This window comes from Sciurus vulgaris (genome assembly GCF_902686455.1).
Source record: "Sciurus vulgaris genome assembly, chromosome: 2".
Classification (NCBI taxonomy): Eukaryota; Metazoa; Chordata; class Mammalia; order Rodentia; family Sciuridae; genus Sciurus; species Sciurus vulgaris.
Genome location: NC_136462.1, coordinates 82,972,814 through 82,992,936, shown reverse-complemented (window position 1 = coordinate 82,992,936; position 20,123 = coordinate 82,972,814). Strand labels below are relative to the sequence as shown.

Below are 20,123 nucleotides of genomic sequence, written 5' to 3'. Positions count from 1 at the left end.
ATCTTGTTATGGACATTCCTGTTCAAGTTTTGTATAGAGAGGTTTTAATTTTTCTTGGTATTCTCTTGGGTGTATACCTGAGAATGGAATTGCTAATTCATATTTCTCAGATCAACCATTTAAGAAACTACTAGACTCTGTTCTAAAGTGGCCGCAGTATTTTATATTCCTACCAGCAATGTATGAGAATTCCTATTTCTCCACATCCTTGTCAACACTTGTAACAATCTGCCTTTTTAGATATCAATTCTGGTGTATGTCAAGTGGTACTTCGCTGTGCTTTTGACTTGCATTTCCCTGGTTGCTAATAATGTTCAGTACCTTTTCATGTGCTTAATGGTCATGTGTATCTTCTTTGGAGAACTATTTAAGAGTCTTTGCTCTTATTTTAATTGGGTTATCATTGTATTATCAAGTTGCAACAACTTTTTAAAGGCCTTTATTACACATATGATTTGGAACAATTTCCCCTATTGTTTTTTCACTTTTAATAGCACAAACTCTGAAGCACTAAAGTTTTTAATTTTAATCAAGTCCAATTTATCTTTTTCTTTTGTTGTCACATGTGAGAAACCAGACTAGTCCGAGGTCACAGAGATGTATACGTTTTCCCCTAAGAGTTCTATAGGTTTTGCTTTTAAATTCATATCTGACTTAATTTAGGGGTATAGGTTGTGGAGTCCAAATTCATTCTTTTGCATGTGGATTACGTTATGGTCTCAGAGACAATTCTAAAGCCTATTCTTACCCCAGTTGTTTTTAAACCATTGTAAAAAATCAACTTATCATAAATGTGGGGGTTCCCTCCTTCCCAGGAATTCCAATTCTATTTGATATATGTCTGTTCTTATGCTACTACTGAACTTCCTCCCTCTCCTTCCCACTGTAGTACTGAGGATCAACCCAGGGCCTCATGTAGTCTATAAGACAAGTGCTTTACCACCAAGTTATATCCTCAGCCTTTTTGAGGCAGGGTCTTGCTCACTAAATTTCCCAGGCTGGACTCAAATTTGTGATCCTTCTGCCTCAACATCCTGAGTAGCTGGGATTATAGGTCTAACTACTGCCTCTGGCCACATTATCCTGACTGTAGTTTTGCAGTGCCTTTTTTCATTGTTTTTATTGGGGATTGAATCCAGGGACATTTTACCATTGAGCTCTACATCTCCAGTACCCCTTGGCTCCCCCCAACTTTTTTTTTTTTGAGATAGGCTCTGCTAAATTGCTGAGCTGGCCTCAAAGTTTCAATCCTATGTCAGTCTCCCAAGTAGATGGGATTCCAGGCATGTGCCACACCTGGCTTAGAGTAGTTTTGAAGTCAGGAAGTGTAAGCCCTCTGACTTTGTCCTTTTGCAAGATTGTTTTGGTTCCCCTGCATTTCCATGTTGTGTTAACCAGAAATTCTTGAGATAATCAACTCTAAAGAGTTTACTTTAGCTCATTTTGGGAGGTTCCAGGCCCAAAGCAGTTTCTCTTGCTTTGGGCCTGTTGTAAAGCAGCACACCAGAGAAGTACACGCTGAAGCAAAACTGCACACCCTATCACAGGACAGGAAGCAAAAGAGTTAGGATTCCACAACTCCCCTCAAGGGTATGTCTCCAACAACCTAAAGATTTCCCTCTAGATCCCATCCCTAAGAAGTCCCACCTCCTCCCAAAAGCATCACCCTGGGAACTTGGGGAGGGGTATGTGGTAAGATCCAAATTATAGCACAAATTTTAGGATCAGCTTTTCAATTTTCTGCAGTCACCTGGGATTCTGATAAGGATTATGTTGAATCTGTAGATCAATTCTGGGAGTATTACCATCTTGAGTGCTCCAAGGTATTTAACATGACCATTTTTATAGGTCTTCATTTTTTTCAAGTTGTTTTCACAGTAATATTTTATTTATTTCTAAATATTTTATTCTTGATGCTATTATAAATGGAATAATTTTCTTAAATTAATTTCTGGTTTGCTCATTACCATTGTAGAGAAATGCAACAAATTTTTCTATGCTCATCTTGTATCCTGCAACCTTGCTGATATGCTAGTTAAGTTTTAGGGCAATAAGTAACTGGAACACTAATCATTCACTTATTCCTACAATGTCCACCTTAACCTCTTATGTTGGCACTGCTGTAGCTCAAGGCCTCACCCCTAGCGGCTTGGGTCATCCCTCTCCCCACTTTTTTGTGCTAGGGATTGAACCCTGTGTCTCATATGTGCTGTTACTGAGTTAAACCTTCCAGGTTCCCCACCCCACAATAGTCTTATTTTTGTGGTATTGCAGATTTAACTCAGGGGGGCTCTACCACTGAGCTACATGCTCAGGCGCCCCATTCAAAGTCTTTAGTAGACCTTCCTGCTGCCATTGAGTATCCTGTAATTCTTCTTCCACATTACTTTCATAATCAGTTGTCTGAAATACAAACTTGCATGCTATTGGCCAGCCTTAAATAGTTCATATCAACTCCAATCTGACTCAAAACACTATAAAGTTCACAAAAATCTTTATTATATGGACCCTCAAATATTACTTGTCACCTTTTGGGGTAACTTTTGCTTTCTACCACAAAACTTCAAACAGTATATACTTTGCTGGGGTTACCTTTCCTCAGCTCCTACTCATCTTTCAACTTGTGGATGTATTCCCGTTGGTCTTTCCCCCCACAGTTTGGATTTTCTACTTTGTGAGTTCACAAAGCCCTATATTTCCTTCCACTATTGAGCTGAACATACTAGGCTGAAGTTGGAAATTGTGTGAAGGCAGAGAATAAGCCTGACTGATTTTTCTATTTCTAATACTTAGCTTCCAGTAAAATTTCAAATAAAAGAAAGAAAATGAGGCCTAAAATTGCGTGCAAATAAACGAGGGTAAGATAATGAGATCTGAAGGTGATTTAACTGCAGAGTTGTCTCCTGACTCAGTTTTAGGGGATGATCTAGAAAATGGAACATGTAATTGATTCCCCTTCCTGAAGTTTCCTGTAATTAAAGGAGGCAGCCTTTAGCAAAACTCGGACTTCCTCTCATGAAATGTGTTATCTCTGGCAACAGATTTCACAGGAAAATTAGACTTGTGTTTATTTTAAGAGTATTACTGGGGGTGCGGAGAGATGCAAGTCTCTAAATTAGGGAATTAAGGTTAGGAAGAAAGCTGGTATCCTAATTTTACTTTCAGATTAGCAGTCTCATTTTCATTTTGTGATTCTTAATATGGTGTGCCATATTTATAAATATGAGAAAAAGGCTTTCTATATACTTTGCTTATAGATGCTCTGCTTTATGTTTACATTTAAATAATCTATACCTTCCAAATATACAAAGAATGTGCAACAAGAAATATCTAATAAATACTAGTAAAAAACAGCTTTAGATTTAAATCACTTCTGCAGTTGAGGAAAAAAACATGAGGGAATACTTTTGATTTCCTGCTAAATTTTTAGCAAAATCAATTTTAAATGGAATTTTTTAATTTTCCTGCTCCACCTATAAATGGAAAGATATGGCACCATGGTTAAAAGAATGTAACAGGCATGAACATGTGAGATGTACTTTAGATTGTTATCAAAACACCTGGCACTTCGTAGAAACTGATTAAAACATTAGTATGATTTAATGCTTCACACAAATTAAACAAATATTAGACACAAGAGAATAAAATAGGCTCTTTGAAAAAACAAAACTTGCATGAATACCGTATTCTAAGGTGAAATTCTGTCAAGACTACCCTACTTTTATTCTTTACTTACCTTCTTTCTCTTATATTTGCAATGATTACACAAACATGTTCAAATGTTTAATAATTAGAAAAATATTCATTAATGAAATGCCAACAACTTTGGAGAAAAATAAAGGAGAGAGGGAAAATCACCTCATATTGCAATGCTGACTTAAGCAAGTCATCTTGGGTACAGGTATAAAATTCTGGAAGAGCTTGTGAGTGAAAATCAAGATTTGAATGCAGGGGTCAAAAATGTGATATGGGGACACAATTACAGCTTTCTTGGTTCTTCACACAAATAATGTTTAAATAATCCCGAAGTGTTGAATAGATCACAAACTCAACCAAGTGACTCAGCAAATCTTGTTAGAAGGCAATGCATTTATTGAATGCTCACCCAAAGAAAGTGTTGTAATGTTTCTGTCAACACAGAAATTCAAAGCTTATAATCAAGCAATATTATATATTTGAGATCTTTAATATCTTAAGTATACAAAAAAGGGGGCAGGTCAGGCCATAGTAAAAGCATTTAAGCCCATTAAGGATTAAGGATTTAGATTTGCTTCTGGTCCAGTCTCCAGGAATATAAAAAAGGTTTCAGTTGATATAAAATGTTGACTAAATATGTCAAGACAAATTTGGTGTAGATTTATCAAGATAATTCTCCACAGTGCTATCAAAGCAGAAGTTGTACAGTACACTGGGGACTTATTATCATAGACAGAGCTAATTATTTTGGAATGTTGAGGTGAAGTCAGACACATTTCTCATAATCCAGGTAAATAAAACTGATTTCACCTGATAATCACTCTGAGCCTCAATTTTAAGTGCTTAAAACTTAGGTCCCCTGATCCTGCCTAGACCAGTGCTCTGTCTCCTTCTAGCACAACATTAGTGACTCTGCTTATATTAAAGAACACTTCCTTCTGAATCCTTAAAAGAAAAATTTGAGGCTGAGGGTGTAACTCAGTGGTTTCTAGAATCTGTTTATCATGCATGAGGCCCTAGGTTCAATCACCAACACCAAAAAAGAAAAGGAAAAACTCAAATTACCTAGGACATAGGTGACTTTTGAAGTTAAAAAAGTTCAATAATTTCATTAGAGTCAATTCAGGGAATTAATTTCTTCTAGGCTGACCACACCCCTACAAAAGGAGCATTTCTCAGGCCTTCATTTTGTGTTAGAAATGCAATCTGCAGTAATTGCATAACCACTGTACCCTGCCAATTTCACTGTGTAAGGTAATTTCAGTTAAAATGGTATTGAAGAGAAGAGTAGGAACATTTAAAGACTATGGTTTTACATAACTTATGTATTTTTCTATAAAAATGATATCACAAACTCAAAGATGCACTATGCTTTTGCATATCATTTATAATTAAAATGTGAATTTTTCCTGGTTATTAGAAAGAGTTAGCAATTTAGAAGAAATGTTGCTGCAAAAATTTAGGAAAGAAAAAGTGGAAAACTGACATCTAAAATTTACCAAGCAGCCATATACTCAGTATAATTCAAGATACATTGAATAGTAAGTAGTCTAGCAGATTTACAATCTAAATTACATAGGGACAAAGATTTTATATGGTATGTGGATGAAAATAAAAATGCAAATATCAAAAAGGAAAAATAAAGCAAGTTTATTTTAAGCAAAAAGCTGAATTTCAATTATATTATTTTATTTAAAGGAGCATTCACCTCTGGTTTCCAAGGAGTGGTGGTGCATGCCTGTAATCCCAATGACCCGGGAGGCTGAAGCAGGAGGATTGAAAGTTCAAAGCTAGCCTCAGCAATTTGGCAAGGCCCTAAGCAACTTAGCTAGACTGTTTCAAAAACAAAAAAATCAAAGCAAACAAAATATACTGCTGGGGATGTAGCTTAGTAGTAAAGTGCTCCTGGGTTTAATCTTCACACAAAATAAAAAATAAAAGAAAAAAAGAAATACAGGAATTAATGGCTAAACAAGATAGTCATTATTTCGGTGTGATACCAAAGAACACTAAGTGGTGTTTAGTAATTTTTGAAATTCTTAGCCAAAAGAAGGAAACATGACCTGGAAATGATGTAATCAGAATTTTTCTGGTCATGTTCTCACGAGGAAACCTTCCTCGCAGCTATCAGTTCTACAAGTCATAATATGTAGGGTAGAAGTAAAGAATTTAAGATGAAATGTCCTTGAAAGTTATACCTTGATCCACTGGATGCCACTATCCTCAAAAGACATCACAATGTAGACAACATGCAATATGTTAAGTATGAATATCACATATCTAATTAATTCTGTAATTTTTACTAATATTTTGTTGTACTGAGGATAGAACCTAGGACCTTGCACATGCTTGGCAAGCACTCTACCACACTACCAGCCCATTTATATCTGTAACTTAGAAATAAATAGGGATGACCACAATTTATAAAATTCCTATTAAATCTAATTATCACTTGAATTTTGATATAAAGGTCTATCAATACCAGGGCAAATAATTTTTTCCTTTCCTGCAGCTTTCACTTAATAAAAAGCAAATGCACTACATAAAGAAAAACTGATTTTAAAATGTGCAATACAGTTTACATTTGAGTGTGCAATTGCTTAGATCTGTATCTTTTTTTTTTTTTTTTGTGGTGCTGGGGACTGAACCCAGGGCCTTGTGCTTGCAAGGCAAGCACTCTACCAACTGAGCTATCTCCCCAGCCCTAGATCTGTATCTTCTTAAAAGTATAGGTAAGAAATAAGGCTTCTGAACACTTTTCCAAAACTATGGCTTTAGAACTATGGCACATCTAGCATTTCAGAAACAATGGCATGAAATAGAGAACCTTAGAATACCTTTAATCATACCTATAAACATTCCTTTGGATATAAAACCACATTCTTAATTTTCCAAGAAAGTTTCAGAAATTTACAACACTAGAGAATTATGTAACCAGAATGACAGGAAAAAGGAGATTAGAATTAGTCTAGTTTAAAAAATGTACTCCACAGAGTCTATTTGAATTTTTAGTCTCCATTCTTTACATACAACTTAATTATTATACAATTAAGTGAACAGATACCAAAGAAATATTTGGTTCAACATTCAATAAATAAGTTGTAACAAATGCAACTCAATTGTACTTGTCACTACTTAATTGTTGAATGCTAAACTAAAGTTTCTTTGTTATCTTTAGCAGTTGGCTTATAATGGTTCCATACATATTTCAAAACTCTCAATGTTACAAGCTACTGAGATCACTACTAATGATCATTACTGGAATATACTTGAGGAAGTTTTTTTACTGTTCAGTCAGCTGTTGCTTTTTTTCTTAAAAGATGGAACAAAAGACTGATTAAGAGATAAAAGTAGCAGAGCAGAAACTCAAATCACATATGATATGACAAATGGGGGTGCCAGCTGCTACAAAGTAGCTCATGGAAGCTGTGTATATTTTATAAATATTGTTTAATTAAAGTATTTGATTTCAAAGATATAATGTAGTTTCTCAAATATCACGTTAGTCAACAGCTGCATTAACATTTGAATGTCATTTAAACACAAAAGCTGTAACTCCTGTATCAGCTTATCTGAAAAAATATATGGGGTAACACTATTCCAAAACATTAGCTACTCTCTTGAAGAGTACATGGAGCACATGTCAATTACTATAATCACTGGAGCTTTTACTTTAATTCCAAATTTATGTCTTCAAATAACTGATGAAATCAATTGTAATTTAGAGAATTTTATAAAAATATAATTTATAATTTAAAAATCATTTAAAAGTTATCAGGAACTTTTAAAGCAAACTTGGGCTATTTCATATTTTGAAGATTTTCAGAATGAATTTACTATACTCACTACATGGAGTCTGACAAAGCAGAAACAGTTAAATTATTAGACTAAGCAAACAATAACCTAAATCTTTAGTAGCAGATTAAGTCTTAACATGTTAGGTTAGTTTGTTTCAATGGCTATGCTTTTATGTAGTTAAGTTACTTTTAACAAATTAATTTTATCTTTTCTTTTAAAAGCTCATAAATAACAAAATTGTAAACAATTTTGATTCTTAAAAATTACTAGCACCTATGCAGATCCAGGATAATATTCAGACTTCACACGTGTGGACATATTTATACATAATTACTACCTATACTTACCTCAATTCTTACTAATCATCATTAACTAATTTTTATTCATTCCTATTATAAAGTGACTTTCCTCCAGGACAGAATGTAAGAATTATTTTAAAATTAAGGACAGAATCTAATGAACACCATTTAGGCAGGGGATAAAACTGTTCAATTAGAAGAACCTTGTTAAATAAACACTTTGTAGAAAATATTTTAAGAGAGAGCAAGATTACTGGGAATTGATTTTTTTTAGACAAGACTGAATCCTAAATATTGACTCAATATTCATAGTACTGCTTAATGCTGTTAGCTTTATACATAAAGACTGAGCTGATGATATTCATTGAGAAAACTGTTGATGGCTTGAGAAACAGACCATGATATAAGTTGAAACTCTGCTCCCAAATACTTAGGATCACCTTACATGTTACTTCTCAAAATATAAAAATCGCATTATTTTCCCTTATAAGTTCTCTCCCTGATATTAAAAAAAAATAGATAAAAATTAGCAAGAAAGATAACAGAATCCTATACTAAGACTGCTTTAAAAGTAATTCTCAGAAACTTTTGGTCTCTTCTAGTTTCTCCAAGAAATTAATGGTAACTGCTCAGAACATATGGCTTTTTTTGTTTGTTTTGGTACTGGGAATTGAACCCAGGGGCACTTACCCACTGAGCTACACCCCCAACCCTTTTAAATATTTTATTTAGAGAGAGATCTCACTAAGTTGCTTAGTACCTTGCTAAGTTGCTGAGGCTGTCTTTGAACTTGTGATTCTCCTGCCTCAGCCTCTCAAGCAGTTGGGATTACATGCATGCAGCACCACACCTGGCAGAACATACAGTTTTAACAGGCAAAAAAGTTTTCCAGTTACCCTCAAGCTCTTCCAGTGTTTGAAAAGTAGGATACAATGTACCAAATATCAATATGTAGACTATAAAATCATTTGGATTACAAATATACGTAACACATAGAAGAAAATCTGGAAAAGACAAGACACAGTGATTCCCTTTCGGTAGATTATAGGTGTTTCATTTTCTTTTTGCTAGTGTTTTCCCCAAGTATGCAGTACTTTTGTTAACTTTAAAAAGAAACATAAGAAAAATAACTGCTGTGCTCCCATATGATTCTCATTTTTTTGATAATAGTAGAAAATACCCAAGGGTATTCTCAATTGCAAGGAAATTATGCATTTCACACATTACATGAAAATGCCTTAATTTTGTACTTTATAGGTTGTCCTTACTTGCATGGATCTCATGTAAATTGTAGAAACCATACAATAGGCACAGAAGATGGTAGCTCAGTGGTACAGCATTTGTGCAATATGCATAAGGCCACAAATTCAGTTTCCAGCACAGTAACCAAAAGAAACAAATCATACAACAGAAAAACATATACAACTGTTAGACAAGCACACTTTAGCTAAAGTTTTATTTTGTGGCAGCATGAACAAAGTGAGAAGAAAATTTGGGATCTGTGATCTAGATCTACTCATTTTTAGTTCCTATGCTATCACAAATGCCTCTGAATTTCTAAATTACTTCATTATACAATTTATATCCAAAGATCCCACATCCTTGCTTTACTCAAAAAGAATAAATGCCAACTATTTGTGTTAGGTACTGGGAATGTGACAAAGAACATGGTTTTTGTCCTCATGGAGCTATCAGTCTAGTGGGTAAGACAATTAAGAAATTACAAAACAGTAGCACATAGTGGTAATAAAAGAGGGCTGATGAGAGTATATGGCAGAGGCTACAGAGACTTTCCAGGGAAACAGACCTGAAGATTGAGAAAGTGATTAAGGGAATACTGTTCAGATGAACAAAGCATTTGTAGAGGAAGTGTGATGTTTCCCACAAATTCAAGCAAGTTCATTCAGGCTGGTGGAAAGATGTAAACCACACACTATGGTTTGAATGTGTACACAAAAATTTCATGTGTTAAAAATAACCCCCAGGGCTGGGGAGACCGCTCAGCTGGTAGAGTGCTCGCCTCGCAAGCACAAGGCCCTGAGTTCGATCCCCAGTACCGCAAAAAAACAAAACAAAACAAAACAAAAAACCCATGAGGGCTGGTCCCTCCTGATGGCATTAGTGGTTTTATTCAAAGGAATAAAGACTGGAGGCAGCATACTTGCTGTCTTACCATGTGATCAAGTCTGCTATGTTACAATAGAGCAAGAAGGCCCAAGCAGATGTGGAGCAGATGCTTGTCCCATGCTCTTGAAATTCCTCACCTTTGCAACTATAAAATAAACAAACAAAAAATGCGTGTGTGTGTGTGTGTAATTTATAAGAATACACACACACACACACTTGGTCTCAGGTATTTTGTTAAAACAGAAAATGAACTAACACACTATGCTTTTTTAGACTCTCCTAAAAGGTCTTAAGGAATGACATGGTAGGATTTATGCTTTACAAATTACTCTGGAGCAGTATGTATGGAGAGTACACTGTAGGGATGCAGGACCAAACCAGAGAGACCAGGAAGTCTGCTGCAATAATGTAGGAAAACAGATGGGTTAGTGACAGGAGGGAAAAAGAGGTAGAAAGATGAGAGAAAATTAGGGGCTGCACCAATCCTTTTGGATTTGGTGAGTGATTCAGAAATGTTTCAAAGATCATTCAGAGGCTTGCAGCTTGACACTGGATAGGAGGGCTATTCAATGAGAATGGAAATCCAGGACCCAGGAGGACTTTTTATGTCTGGACAGCAGACGGGATGAAGGAGTATGAAGGTGTTAAATGACATTAATTCTGGATGTATTGAATTTAGGATGTCTACAAGATATCCCAATGGATGCTTTCAATAAGCAACATTTTAGAGTCAGGAGTTAGGTTCAGCGCAACATACATATTTAATGATAAACATACAGTTTAATATTTTCTTAATTTTTAAAAATCCATGTCTATTTGGTCAACCTCTAAAATGAGAATGATAAATGCAGGTGGTAAAAGCCGCCAAAGCAATGAATGATGTTTTTCAGGGAAAGAATGGTGAGAAGAGAAAAGAACCTTATGACAGAAATTTGAAGAACATCAATGTCTAAGATATAAGCCAAGAAGCCTTCAAAAGGAAAAAGACAAGACAGGTGGCCACAAAACCAGGGGTCTACACCACAGAACTGAGTCTAGAAATGGAAGGCATTTCTCATAAAGAGAAAACACCAATATGCTGACAAACTATACAAATTGTTGGTTCATTTAAAACTTCTTTACTTGAAATAACTCATAAGGAGACTTGAGATTTTCAACTGAAAATAAATGGAGAATATTTTAGTGATTTTGTTTCTCCCCTTTACTGATTTCCTATTACTTATCCTAAGTAGAGAGAAAATAATTTGGATTGCTAAGGGAAAAAGATAAGCTTTCTGAAAGTTCTTATGAGTTCTAGAACTTGCACACAAGAGATGTCAACCTTCACATCTCCTGCTGTTGTTGAAGCTAAGCTGCAGCTATACAGAAAGGAACTGGCAAGTGTATTACAGGGAAGGAGGGGGAAGAGGTAGGTCTTCATTCACTTGTTTGTTTCAAAGATCTAATGAAGTTTTTCTTTCTTGAATGGAAGTAGAAAGTAAGTGGATGTAAACTTTACTCATGATTTCTGGAAGGTGAGGTCTAATTCTAATCCAAGCTCCATGTTGCTTTGATTTGGTTTATAAATGCAACAGAATAATTCTGGAAGCAAGTAATTCTGGTGATTCACTGTATTCCAAGGACTCACATAATATCCTAAAAGATACTTTGGATCAACTCTTTCTAGAACTTTGGTGTAAATCTAGTGTCATAACAGTCTTGGGCGGGCCCAGAACATTTTTTAAAAATCCAGTTTAAATATTAATAAGAATATAGATTACGGGGCTGTGGTGGTAGCTCAGTGGTAGAGTGCTTGCCTAGCACCTGTGAGGCACTGGGTTTGATCCTCAGCACCACATAAAATAAGTAAATAAATAAGATAAAGGTATTGGATCCATCTAGAACTAAAAAAAATTTTTAAAGAATACAGAATATTTTAAGGCTTAATAATCAAAACAAAAGTACATGGAGGCTGAATCCTTACTTGGACTCTTGGCATCTTCCATCTGAAAACTTCTTAGTTCAAAGAGTAATAACTCTGTATATCAAAGCAATAATAAATAGCAATTTTTGTGAAGAAAACCACACTGACATCTGTGGGTTAACCTGGTAAACAGCAACTCTTTTTGTTTTATAACTAATTCTAATATGCAAAGGAAAATACCATAGTATATAGTATGTTTTACTTGTACTTAATTTTTATTGAAATTTGGTTTTAAAAGATATTGTTAAGGACTCAGTTCAGAGAAATTTATGATGAAAATTTTAAATAGAATATTATTTAAAATACAGCATTGGAAAATGTTATCAGAATACTGGGCATACAATATGCATCATTTATTTTCATTATTAGAGTTGGTGCTATTCATCAAACAAGTTAGAAGTATGCAGTGTGTAGGGATAAGCTATTTATTTTATACTCCTATTCCATAATAAAAAAGGGGGAAGATTAGTTATGTCACAGATTTGACAATCTCTGTGACTAGAAGAATTAGAAATTAAGGGAGAGCCTGGCATGGTGGTGAACACCTGTATTCCCAGTCACTCAAGAGGCTGAGGCAGGAGGATTGCCAAGTTTAAAGTTAGCCCCAGCAAGTTAGCAACGTCCCAAGCAACTTAGCGAAATTCTGTCTCAAAATAAAATATAAAAGGGGCTGAAGACGTGGCGCAGTGGTTAAGCATTCTGAGTTCAAGCCTTAGTACCAAAAGAAAAAGAAAAGAAATTAAGAAATTAGAGAAAGTATTACAGGAGTAAATACCAACATATGATACTATTTCCATCTGAAGTAATCTCGAAAAATAAGAAGTTATGTATCCAATGGGGTTACTCCAGGTGAACTGAGTCAGTTGCTTATAATTTTGATTTTTTTCATCAAATCAACAAAGTCATTTGGCATTACCATCTTATTCTTAAATATGAAGAAAGATAACTGGAAATGACTGATAAAATATTAACTCAAATCTTGCTTTCTCAAGCTCCTTGACTAATGTAATTAAGCACTTAAATATGATTTCTATTATCAGCATTCAATAGTTAATAGTCATCACTGTGATTAATTATCCATTAATGTTATCAACTTGCAAAATATAGAAATTATCTGTTTAGGAATACTGTTTTAAAGGTTAGCAACAGAGCACTGAACATACACAACCATGTTTACTATTAGGACATGACATGTACTAAATATGTTTAGAGGTGTTAGGATTTAATTCCTCAGTAGCCCTTAATGTTTATTGCTGATACTTATATGACTTCCCAGTGGATTTAGATCCTTATATCAAAATACTCACATCTCAGGATTCATGTAAATAGTCAGTGCCAATTATCTTTGAAATTATTGACAAAAGTTAATTTAAAAAATCATTAGATAATACTGTTTTCCTAATTTTTATCCCTTATTCTGGTCATGATCACTCAATACAAAATCCATTCATTTTATCTCTAGAAGAAGTAAATTACTTGATTATAATTCTCTATCACCTCAATAAACTATATGTCCCTATACCTGCAAAATTAGCAAAGTAAGGTATAGAAAACTTAAAGTAGAAAAGCTAAAAAGCATAGAGACCTTGGGTAGTTCCTCAGTTCTGTATACTGCTTAGCAGCAGAACAACAAATGAGCAACTACAGATAGCAATTGTCCTAAACTAGGTCAATACAACAGCCCAAACACTTTGTGAACACTTTCTTTGGCTCTTTCTGGAGATCAACACTGTTCTAATTAAATGCTGTAGCACAGAAGATCTTAAGAGCAACAAAAGTGGTCAACAATAGTTATTTATCTAACATCTTTTATCCAAGAATCTTAGGAATCACCTAATGCTTATCAAACTCAATAATTGGGAGAGAGAAATACTAACATAAACTGCAAGGCTAAGAAGAGAAATTAGGAATGTGTGTTTCTAAATAATCTTTGTGAGCTAAAGATTCTGCAGTTATCTAGTTCTGGGTAATGGAGTATTATTTGCCTTCAATAATCTTAAATTTAGGCATAAGAATACAGTATTAAAAGTATAATACTACTTCTTACTATATCTCATTTGTTTGAATTATTTATTTTTTACTCATGTTTGATTTGTTGAAATTTGATTTTAAAAAATATTGTTTAACACTGTGCAATTCAAATTTACAAGATACCTTATTCTGAATATTTCATCTTGGGGCTGGGGAGATAGCTCAGTCAGTAGAGTGCTTGCCTTGTAAGCCCAAGGCCCTGGGTTCAATCCCCAGCACCCCAAAAAAAAAAAAAAAAAAAAAAAAAAAAATTGAATATTTCATCTTAATATTCATAGTTTACAGTATCACACACCAATCATTTTATTTATCTTACCATTTGAGGGCAAGAGTTTATGATAAACTATATACACCATCTTCCTTGTGACCAACAGTAGAGCCTGTGAGATGGGACACTGAAGGAAGGTGCAATCTGTAGCCATGAAAACATTTTGTGCATGAGTGAAGTTAACAAATTTACAAGAAGATCAGACATATCCTTAGTCTCATTATCACCATAGTCCAAGTACACTAACTTGTTCAAATTCTTACATGAGATGATAACTGAAGGAAAAAGAACAAAAAGGTTGTACTTCACCATCTTAAGGTTCAGAGGGATGATGATGCTGGCTTATGATTCAATTCCCATATCTTAAAAAAAACCTCATCTCTCAAATCATAAAAATTCAGTAATCTGGGATTATTATAAACTAAAGGCTTAATAGCCAATTACTACAACTGATGTTCATTGTGAGGGATTCATAGCTATAAGAAGCGTAACTATACACACAAATAGAATTCAGTAAGGTAAACTTTCAAACATTTTTTACAGTAAGGAAGATGCTAGAGATTCTTATCAGTAGTTACTAACAGGTAAATGCTAAAGATCTGCATTCTTAAGATTACTACAAAGAAATTCAATTTTATCTTTGCTCAGATGTCTGTTAGGCCTATTAAAGATAAGATAAATGTATGAACCACCAGTAGTGGTATTAAACCCAATCACTTTCAAGACAGGTTAGATTTAGAAATATCAAGAGATTCCAGAATTTGGTTCATTGACACTAAAAATGGAATTAAAAAAGAAAGACTGCATACAGTGTGCTGGCATGTCATACTAACCATTAGAGGAGGTAGTAATGTAAAGTGTTGGAATTTAAAGTACAAGGTAAGCATTAATTGTAAACAATTTGAAAGTATAAGTAACTCTACAAAACATGTAGTAAATAGTTAGAATTCATATAAAATTAGAATTAAAAAAGCAAAAAAAAATAGAAATATTTAGTGAATTTACTCAAATGAAGGAAGTTTACATGATACAGAAATGAAAAATATTAGAAATCTATATACAATAAAAAGCGAATATAAATTAGCCAACTCCATGGACATTTCCAGTTAAACATTCATACAAATACATATTCACCTTTTTCTTTATAGATATAACACATACATACATGACATGAACATTCTGCCCCCCCCCCCAAAAAAAAAATCAGAGCTTCTAAAAACATTCTCAAGTTTTAAAAATAGTATGGAAAATGTTTCAACGATAACATTCTACATGAATGTAACCCCCTGACTTAATTATTTTCATGATTTCATCATGCCAGAACCATGGTTGTTTTAATTTTTTTTTTTAATTTCTTTTTTTGGTACTGGGTATTTAACCCAGGGTACTTTATCTTTGAGCTATCTCCAGCCCTTTTTACTATATATTTTGAGACAAGGTCTCCCTAAATTGCTGAGGCTAGCCTTGAACTTGTGATCCTCCTGCCTCAGTCTTCTGAGTGGCTGGGGATTACAGGCATGCACCACCAAGCCTGGCAGGTTTTTTATTTTTTTAAAACAGATATGGTATCATAACACATTGGCTTATTAATAATTAAGGCATTTGTATACACAGTATCTCAGTGTGGACAAAAGATTTTTAATATTGATTATTTACTACGATGTTTTAAACTTTCAAAGTCTATTCAACATAAGAAAATAGCTGCACACATTCAAGTGTTTTTTTATAAAACACAATAAAAAATTAATGATGATTGGTCTTTGTGGTTCCTAGTAGTAAGTCCTTATTTTTTCACATAGTATAAATTATATTCTTATGCAGGACTGCATTAAGATCCAGTAGTTCTTAAACAATATTACCAGATAACCACATAAATCCTGAATGCAGCAAAGGCGAACAATCTTTGTAGTGCACTTTCACCTCATTGAAGTTGAAGCTGCTCCTTTTGGATATTTTTCCACTTCAATGTGAAGCAGATTGTTACGTTTTCATTAGTGGTTTCATTATGTGGATTTTTAAAAGAAAAAAATGGTTTCAATTTCTTCCACAGTTCACAGTTCTCAGAAGAGACCTATTTTTGGAAATCAGTCCAGGATGTTTTGAATAACCAATTGCTCTTTAGTAGATGAAATCTCTCAATGCAACTGTAATAAATAAGCATCTACGTCCTTAGAGGATAAAACAAAAATATTTCATTAGCCAGCATGGTAAATACAAATATATACAACCCATTTTCTCTTCACTTTTGTTGATTGATTTGCCTTAGTTTCTGTTTGTGGCCTGTGGAAGGTACAAGACCAGTCTTACTAGACTGGTCTATGCACTTGTTTAACACAGGCACTGACACACAGCAAGTGTTCAAGAAATGCCAGCTAAGTACTGAGTCAATGTTTTGGTTCTTATGCTCAGACCACTCTGCTTTCATGATTAACATTGACAGGAATTTGGTCAGTGCTATGTAAACTCAAGGGCTAGAGCTTAATGATAGCCTCTCTGTTTACTACCTCCCAAAAATTACAAATTAATTGAGGGTTTAACCTAAGGCCTGTTATTGGCCTTTAATACATTGGTCATATATCACTCAATAGTCTTCAGTAATAAGCATAATACCTTAAGACCATGTTCACTATAAAGCTTTTCCTATTGTAAAAAATTAAAATTTAAAGCAAATTTCTTATACGGTCTAGAATGCAAGATTTCTCTAGAGTAAGTAGATAAGTATATTCTAAAAATCTAAAACAACAACAAAAACTAAATTTATTTCTTTTTGAGTATCATTGTTAAGAATTCTAGAGTAAAATCATACACTGTGATAACACACTTGCTTGATGTCATTTTGTTTCTGTTTTTGAAGGTATCCAAGAAGAATCCATGACATAAATTCTCTTATGTAGACTATTTTCTTAAACCAAAGGTGGCACTTATAATTTTGGTTAATGCTTACTTATGATAGCAGTATGTCCAAAAATAGGGTGGAAATGCTTTCTTAATAATAAATTCTTCTGTAATAAAATTACCAACAGTTTATGGGGTTAAAATACTGAAATCCAAAATAGTAACGTACCTTTTCCTTTAAGAGACAAATCAATCAATAAAGATCAGTATTAAATTTATACTGAGAATTAAACAGTTCCCTTTTTCAAAAAGAATGATAAAAAAGCAAAGTAAAAATTAATACTCCAAGACCATTTAATTGTGCTCTTCATCTTTTATTTCCTAAGTGTCATTATTACTAGTTTGATATTGTCTTTATCTGAATTTTTAACTTCTTTTCAAATATTGCTCTCTGATTGGAACTAGATTATTAAATGCTGTCTGGCACAGCATTTCTATGGTTATATATTTGAAACATATTCAATGGTTAATTCCTATTCTTACTGCCCAGGTCACTCACACATCCAGAGGACTTTAAGCCACCTGCAAATATGAGATTGATTTTAGACCTTCTTAGAATAGTACCAAATTATATTACCTAAAGATTGGAAGAGTTTGTTTATAAATGTACAAGAGTATTATTTCTAATGTTTAACATTAAGCTTTAATATGAATTACCTTAGCTATATTACCAGTATATCCTGGAACCAAAGTAAGATGGTTTTCTTGTTTCCACAAGCCACTTAATTGTTGTTTTAAAATCTGAATATTTCTAGGAGGAAAAAAAGAAGAGACAAACAGTAGGATATGAACTTTGATAGTGAACACAATCCAATGAACATAATTTTTAATGTCCAATTTTTACCAGGAAAAACTATATTATTTGAAGTCAGGTTAACTATTTAAAATAGGACATGTCAATCACAGAAATTCAAGGTTATTTAGCTGTCTAAATAGATAAGAAAACAACTAAGCATTTGCAGCATTTGGAGAACCTGTTCTTGGGTATGAAATGGGAAATTTTGAGAGCTTATAGAGAAAATTGTGGGTGTTAAGGAGATTGTTAGGAGATTTTTGTGGCTTCATGACAGTCTGGCTCATTTAGTCAATATACCCACACATTTTCACACTAAGGTAATTCTCAAATATGATTATAACATAGTTTTTAGAATTGTAATCAACATCAGACTCTCAGGTTAATATCTAGATAGCCAAAGAACCCTGCAGAATTCCTCCATTCCTTATTCTCTTCCCCTATTCATAGAATGGATATAGGGATTAAACCACTGTTACGTTTTTTCTAAAATGAAGGGTAAGGGTTCTGTCTGGAAGGACACAGGGAATTACTGGGCTCTGGAATTTAATTTCCATGTGTTATTTTCAGAAATGAACAGTGTCTTAATATGCCTTCGAAAATGAAGAGAATGAATATTATATACTGATGATCATAGGATAAAATTACCACCCTGTTTAGTTAAATTGCTTTTCTGAAGAAAATTTCAGCAAAAAATTATTATTATTTTTTATTTATGGTATTGGAGATTGAATCCAGGATAAATTTATTCTTAAAGTTATACTCACCCATCACTTATAATTTCTGTTTTGGATGATAGTTCTGACCACCACCTTTTTATTACAGCTTGAAGCCAGTTTAAACCAACTATCACATATCTGAAATGACATTGTATTACAAAATTCAAGTGTTTTCATCCAAGAAGTCTTTATAAGAGATACTATCCCCCCAACACACATACACACTGACCTTTCTGCTTTTAAAAATATTTCACTATTTTTATGATGTATATCACCAAACTGTATTTTATGTAACTTGTTTATAGATGGTTTTATAATTGTTCATTAGTCATTTCATATTCTTTTCCTAATTTACTATAAGCTCCTTGAAAATAGAAACCATGTATAGCCCATGGAGCCAAATCCACTACTTATGCACTCACAACAAACAAAATCAAGCATGCTGAAAGAGAAAACTGAATTGAAATTTAGATCAGAACTTACTCTTCAAATTTGCTTTTAAGTAACGACTTTACAAGAGGCAACAAGTCTACACAGCAGCCAAGTGAGATATATTGTTTTTCTTCCTGTAAACTAAAAGAAATCCTTAAGTTATGAAAATACAAACAGGCCACAAATCACCCTTCTTTAAGCTTACTTTACTTTTTTTTCCCTGAAAAATACTAATTTTACCTGTTAGTGAGTACAGGCAGGCAATCTACCACAACTCCAAGATCTTCTATCCTGGGGGTACAAAAAGTATAGTGTTCATTACTTAGCCAATTTCCTTATATTATTTCATATTATAATCTTCATACTGGTTTTTAGAAGTTCATTAACAAATAATCCCAGTGTCTAAGGTGAGTCAAATACTGGGATATAGCAGAAAACAAGATAGGACTTGCAGTCCAGTTTCTGAGTGTGTGTAGGTGGTAAGGGTGGGCCAGAGGTATACAATAAACAAACAAGTAGAATATACAAAATTTTGATGATGATAAATGCTATGGAGAAAAATAAAACAAGAAAGGAAGATAGGGAGTGACAAAATAACTATTTTTAAATAAGACAATTGAGGAAGTCCTCAATAAGGTAATATTTAAGAGACTTGAATAAAATGAAGGTAATATACAGAAGGTTTTCAGTGTTCTGGTTGCTGTTAGACTGGTGATGAATATAATTTAAGCCATACAGTATCTATGTAAACTAAACATAGAAGTTTAAGTTTTTAGCTTATAAAACAAAACAAAAGAACCCCCAGGCATTTCTAATATCACACTGAAAATTACTTGTACTAAGAGCATACTTACCTCACCAAATAAGCTACAAGTTCACTTATACTTCTCTTTCTCCAGAAAGTTAAAGCTACATTCAATCTTAAATTCCTGCTAAACAAAACTTGGGCCATTGTTTCATGATCCTGAGAAACCTGAAAGACAATAATCTAATTTGTTAAAAGCACAGTGAAACAGGATATTAAACTATTTTCTTCAATGGAAACAGTCTACTGACATAGTTTTAAATTATGCAAAGATGACTCCTTATACTGAGCTCAAAA

The 20,123-nt window shown here is 33.6% G+C and overlaps 1 protein-coding gene across 4 annotated transcripts in view; it reads right to left on the bottom strand.

Moving 5' to 3' along the window:
- KATNBL1 (katanin regulatory subunit B1 like 1) overlaps positions 1 to 20,123 on the bottom strand; it is a 65,562-nt gene that overhangs the window by 7,775 nt on the left and 37,664 nt on the right. For 3 of the 4 annotated variants that reach the window (XM_079126382.1, XM_079126380.1, XM_079126381.1), the window contains 5 exons: positions 19,876 to 19,994; positions 19,262 to 19,312; positions 19,073 to 19,162; positions 18,638 to 18,727; positions 17,735 to 17,828 (listed from right to left, as the gene is read on the bottom strand). In XM_079126382.1, the coding sequence (XP_078982508.1) occupies positions 17,735 to 17,828; positions 18,638 to 18,727; positions 19,073 to 19,162; positions 19,262 to 19,312; positions 19,876 to 19,994 (444 nt within the window). Of the gene's footprint in view, positions 1 to 15,165; positions 16,351 to 17,734; positions 17,829 to 18,637; positions 18,728 to 19,072; positions 19,163 to 19,261; positions 19,313 to 19,875; positions 19,995 to 20,123 lie in introns of those variants that run through there. The other variant, XM_079126383.1, reaches the window with a different exon arrangement.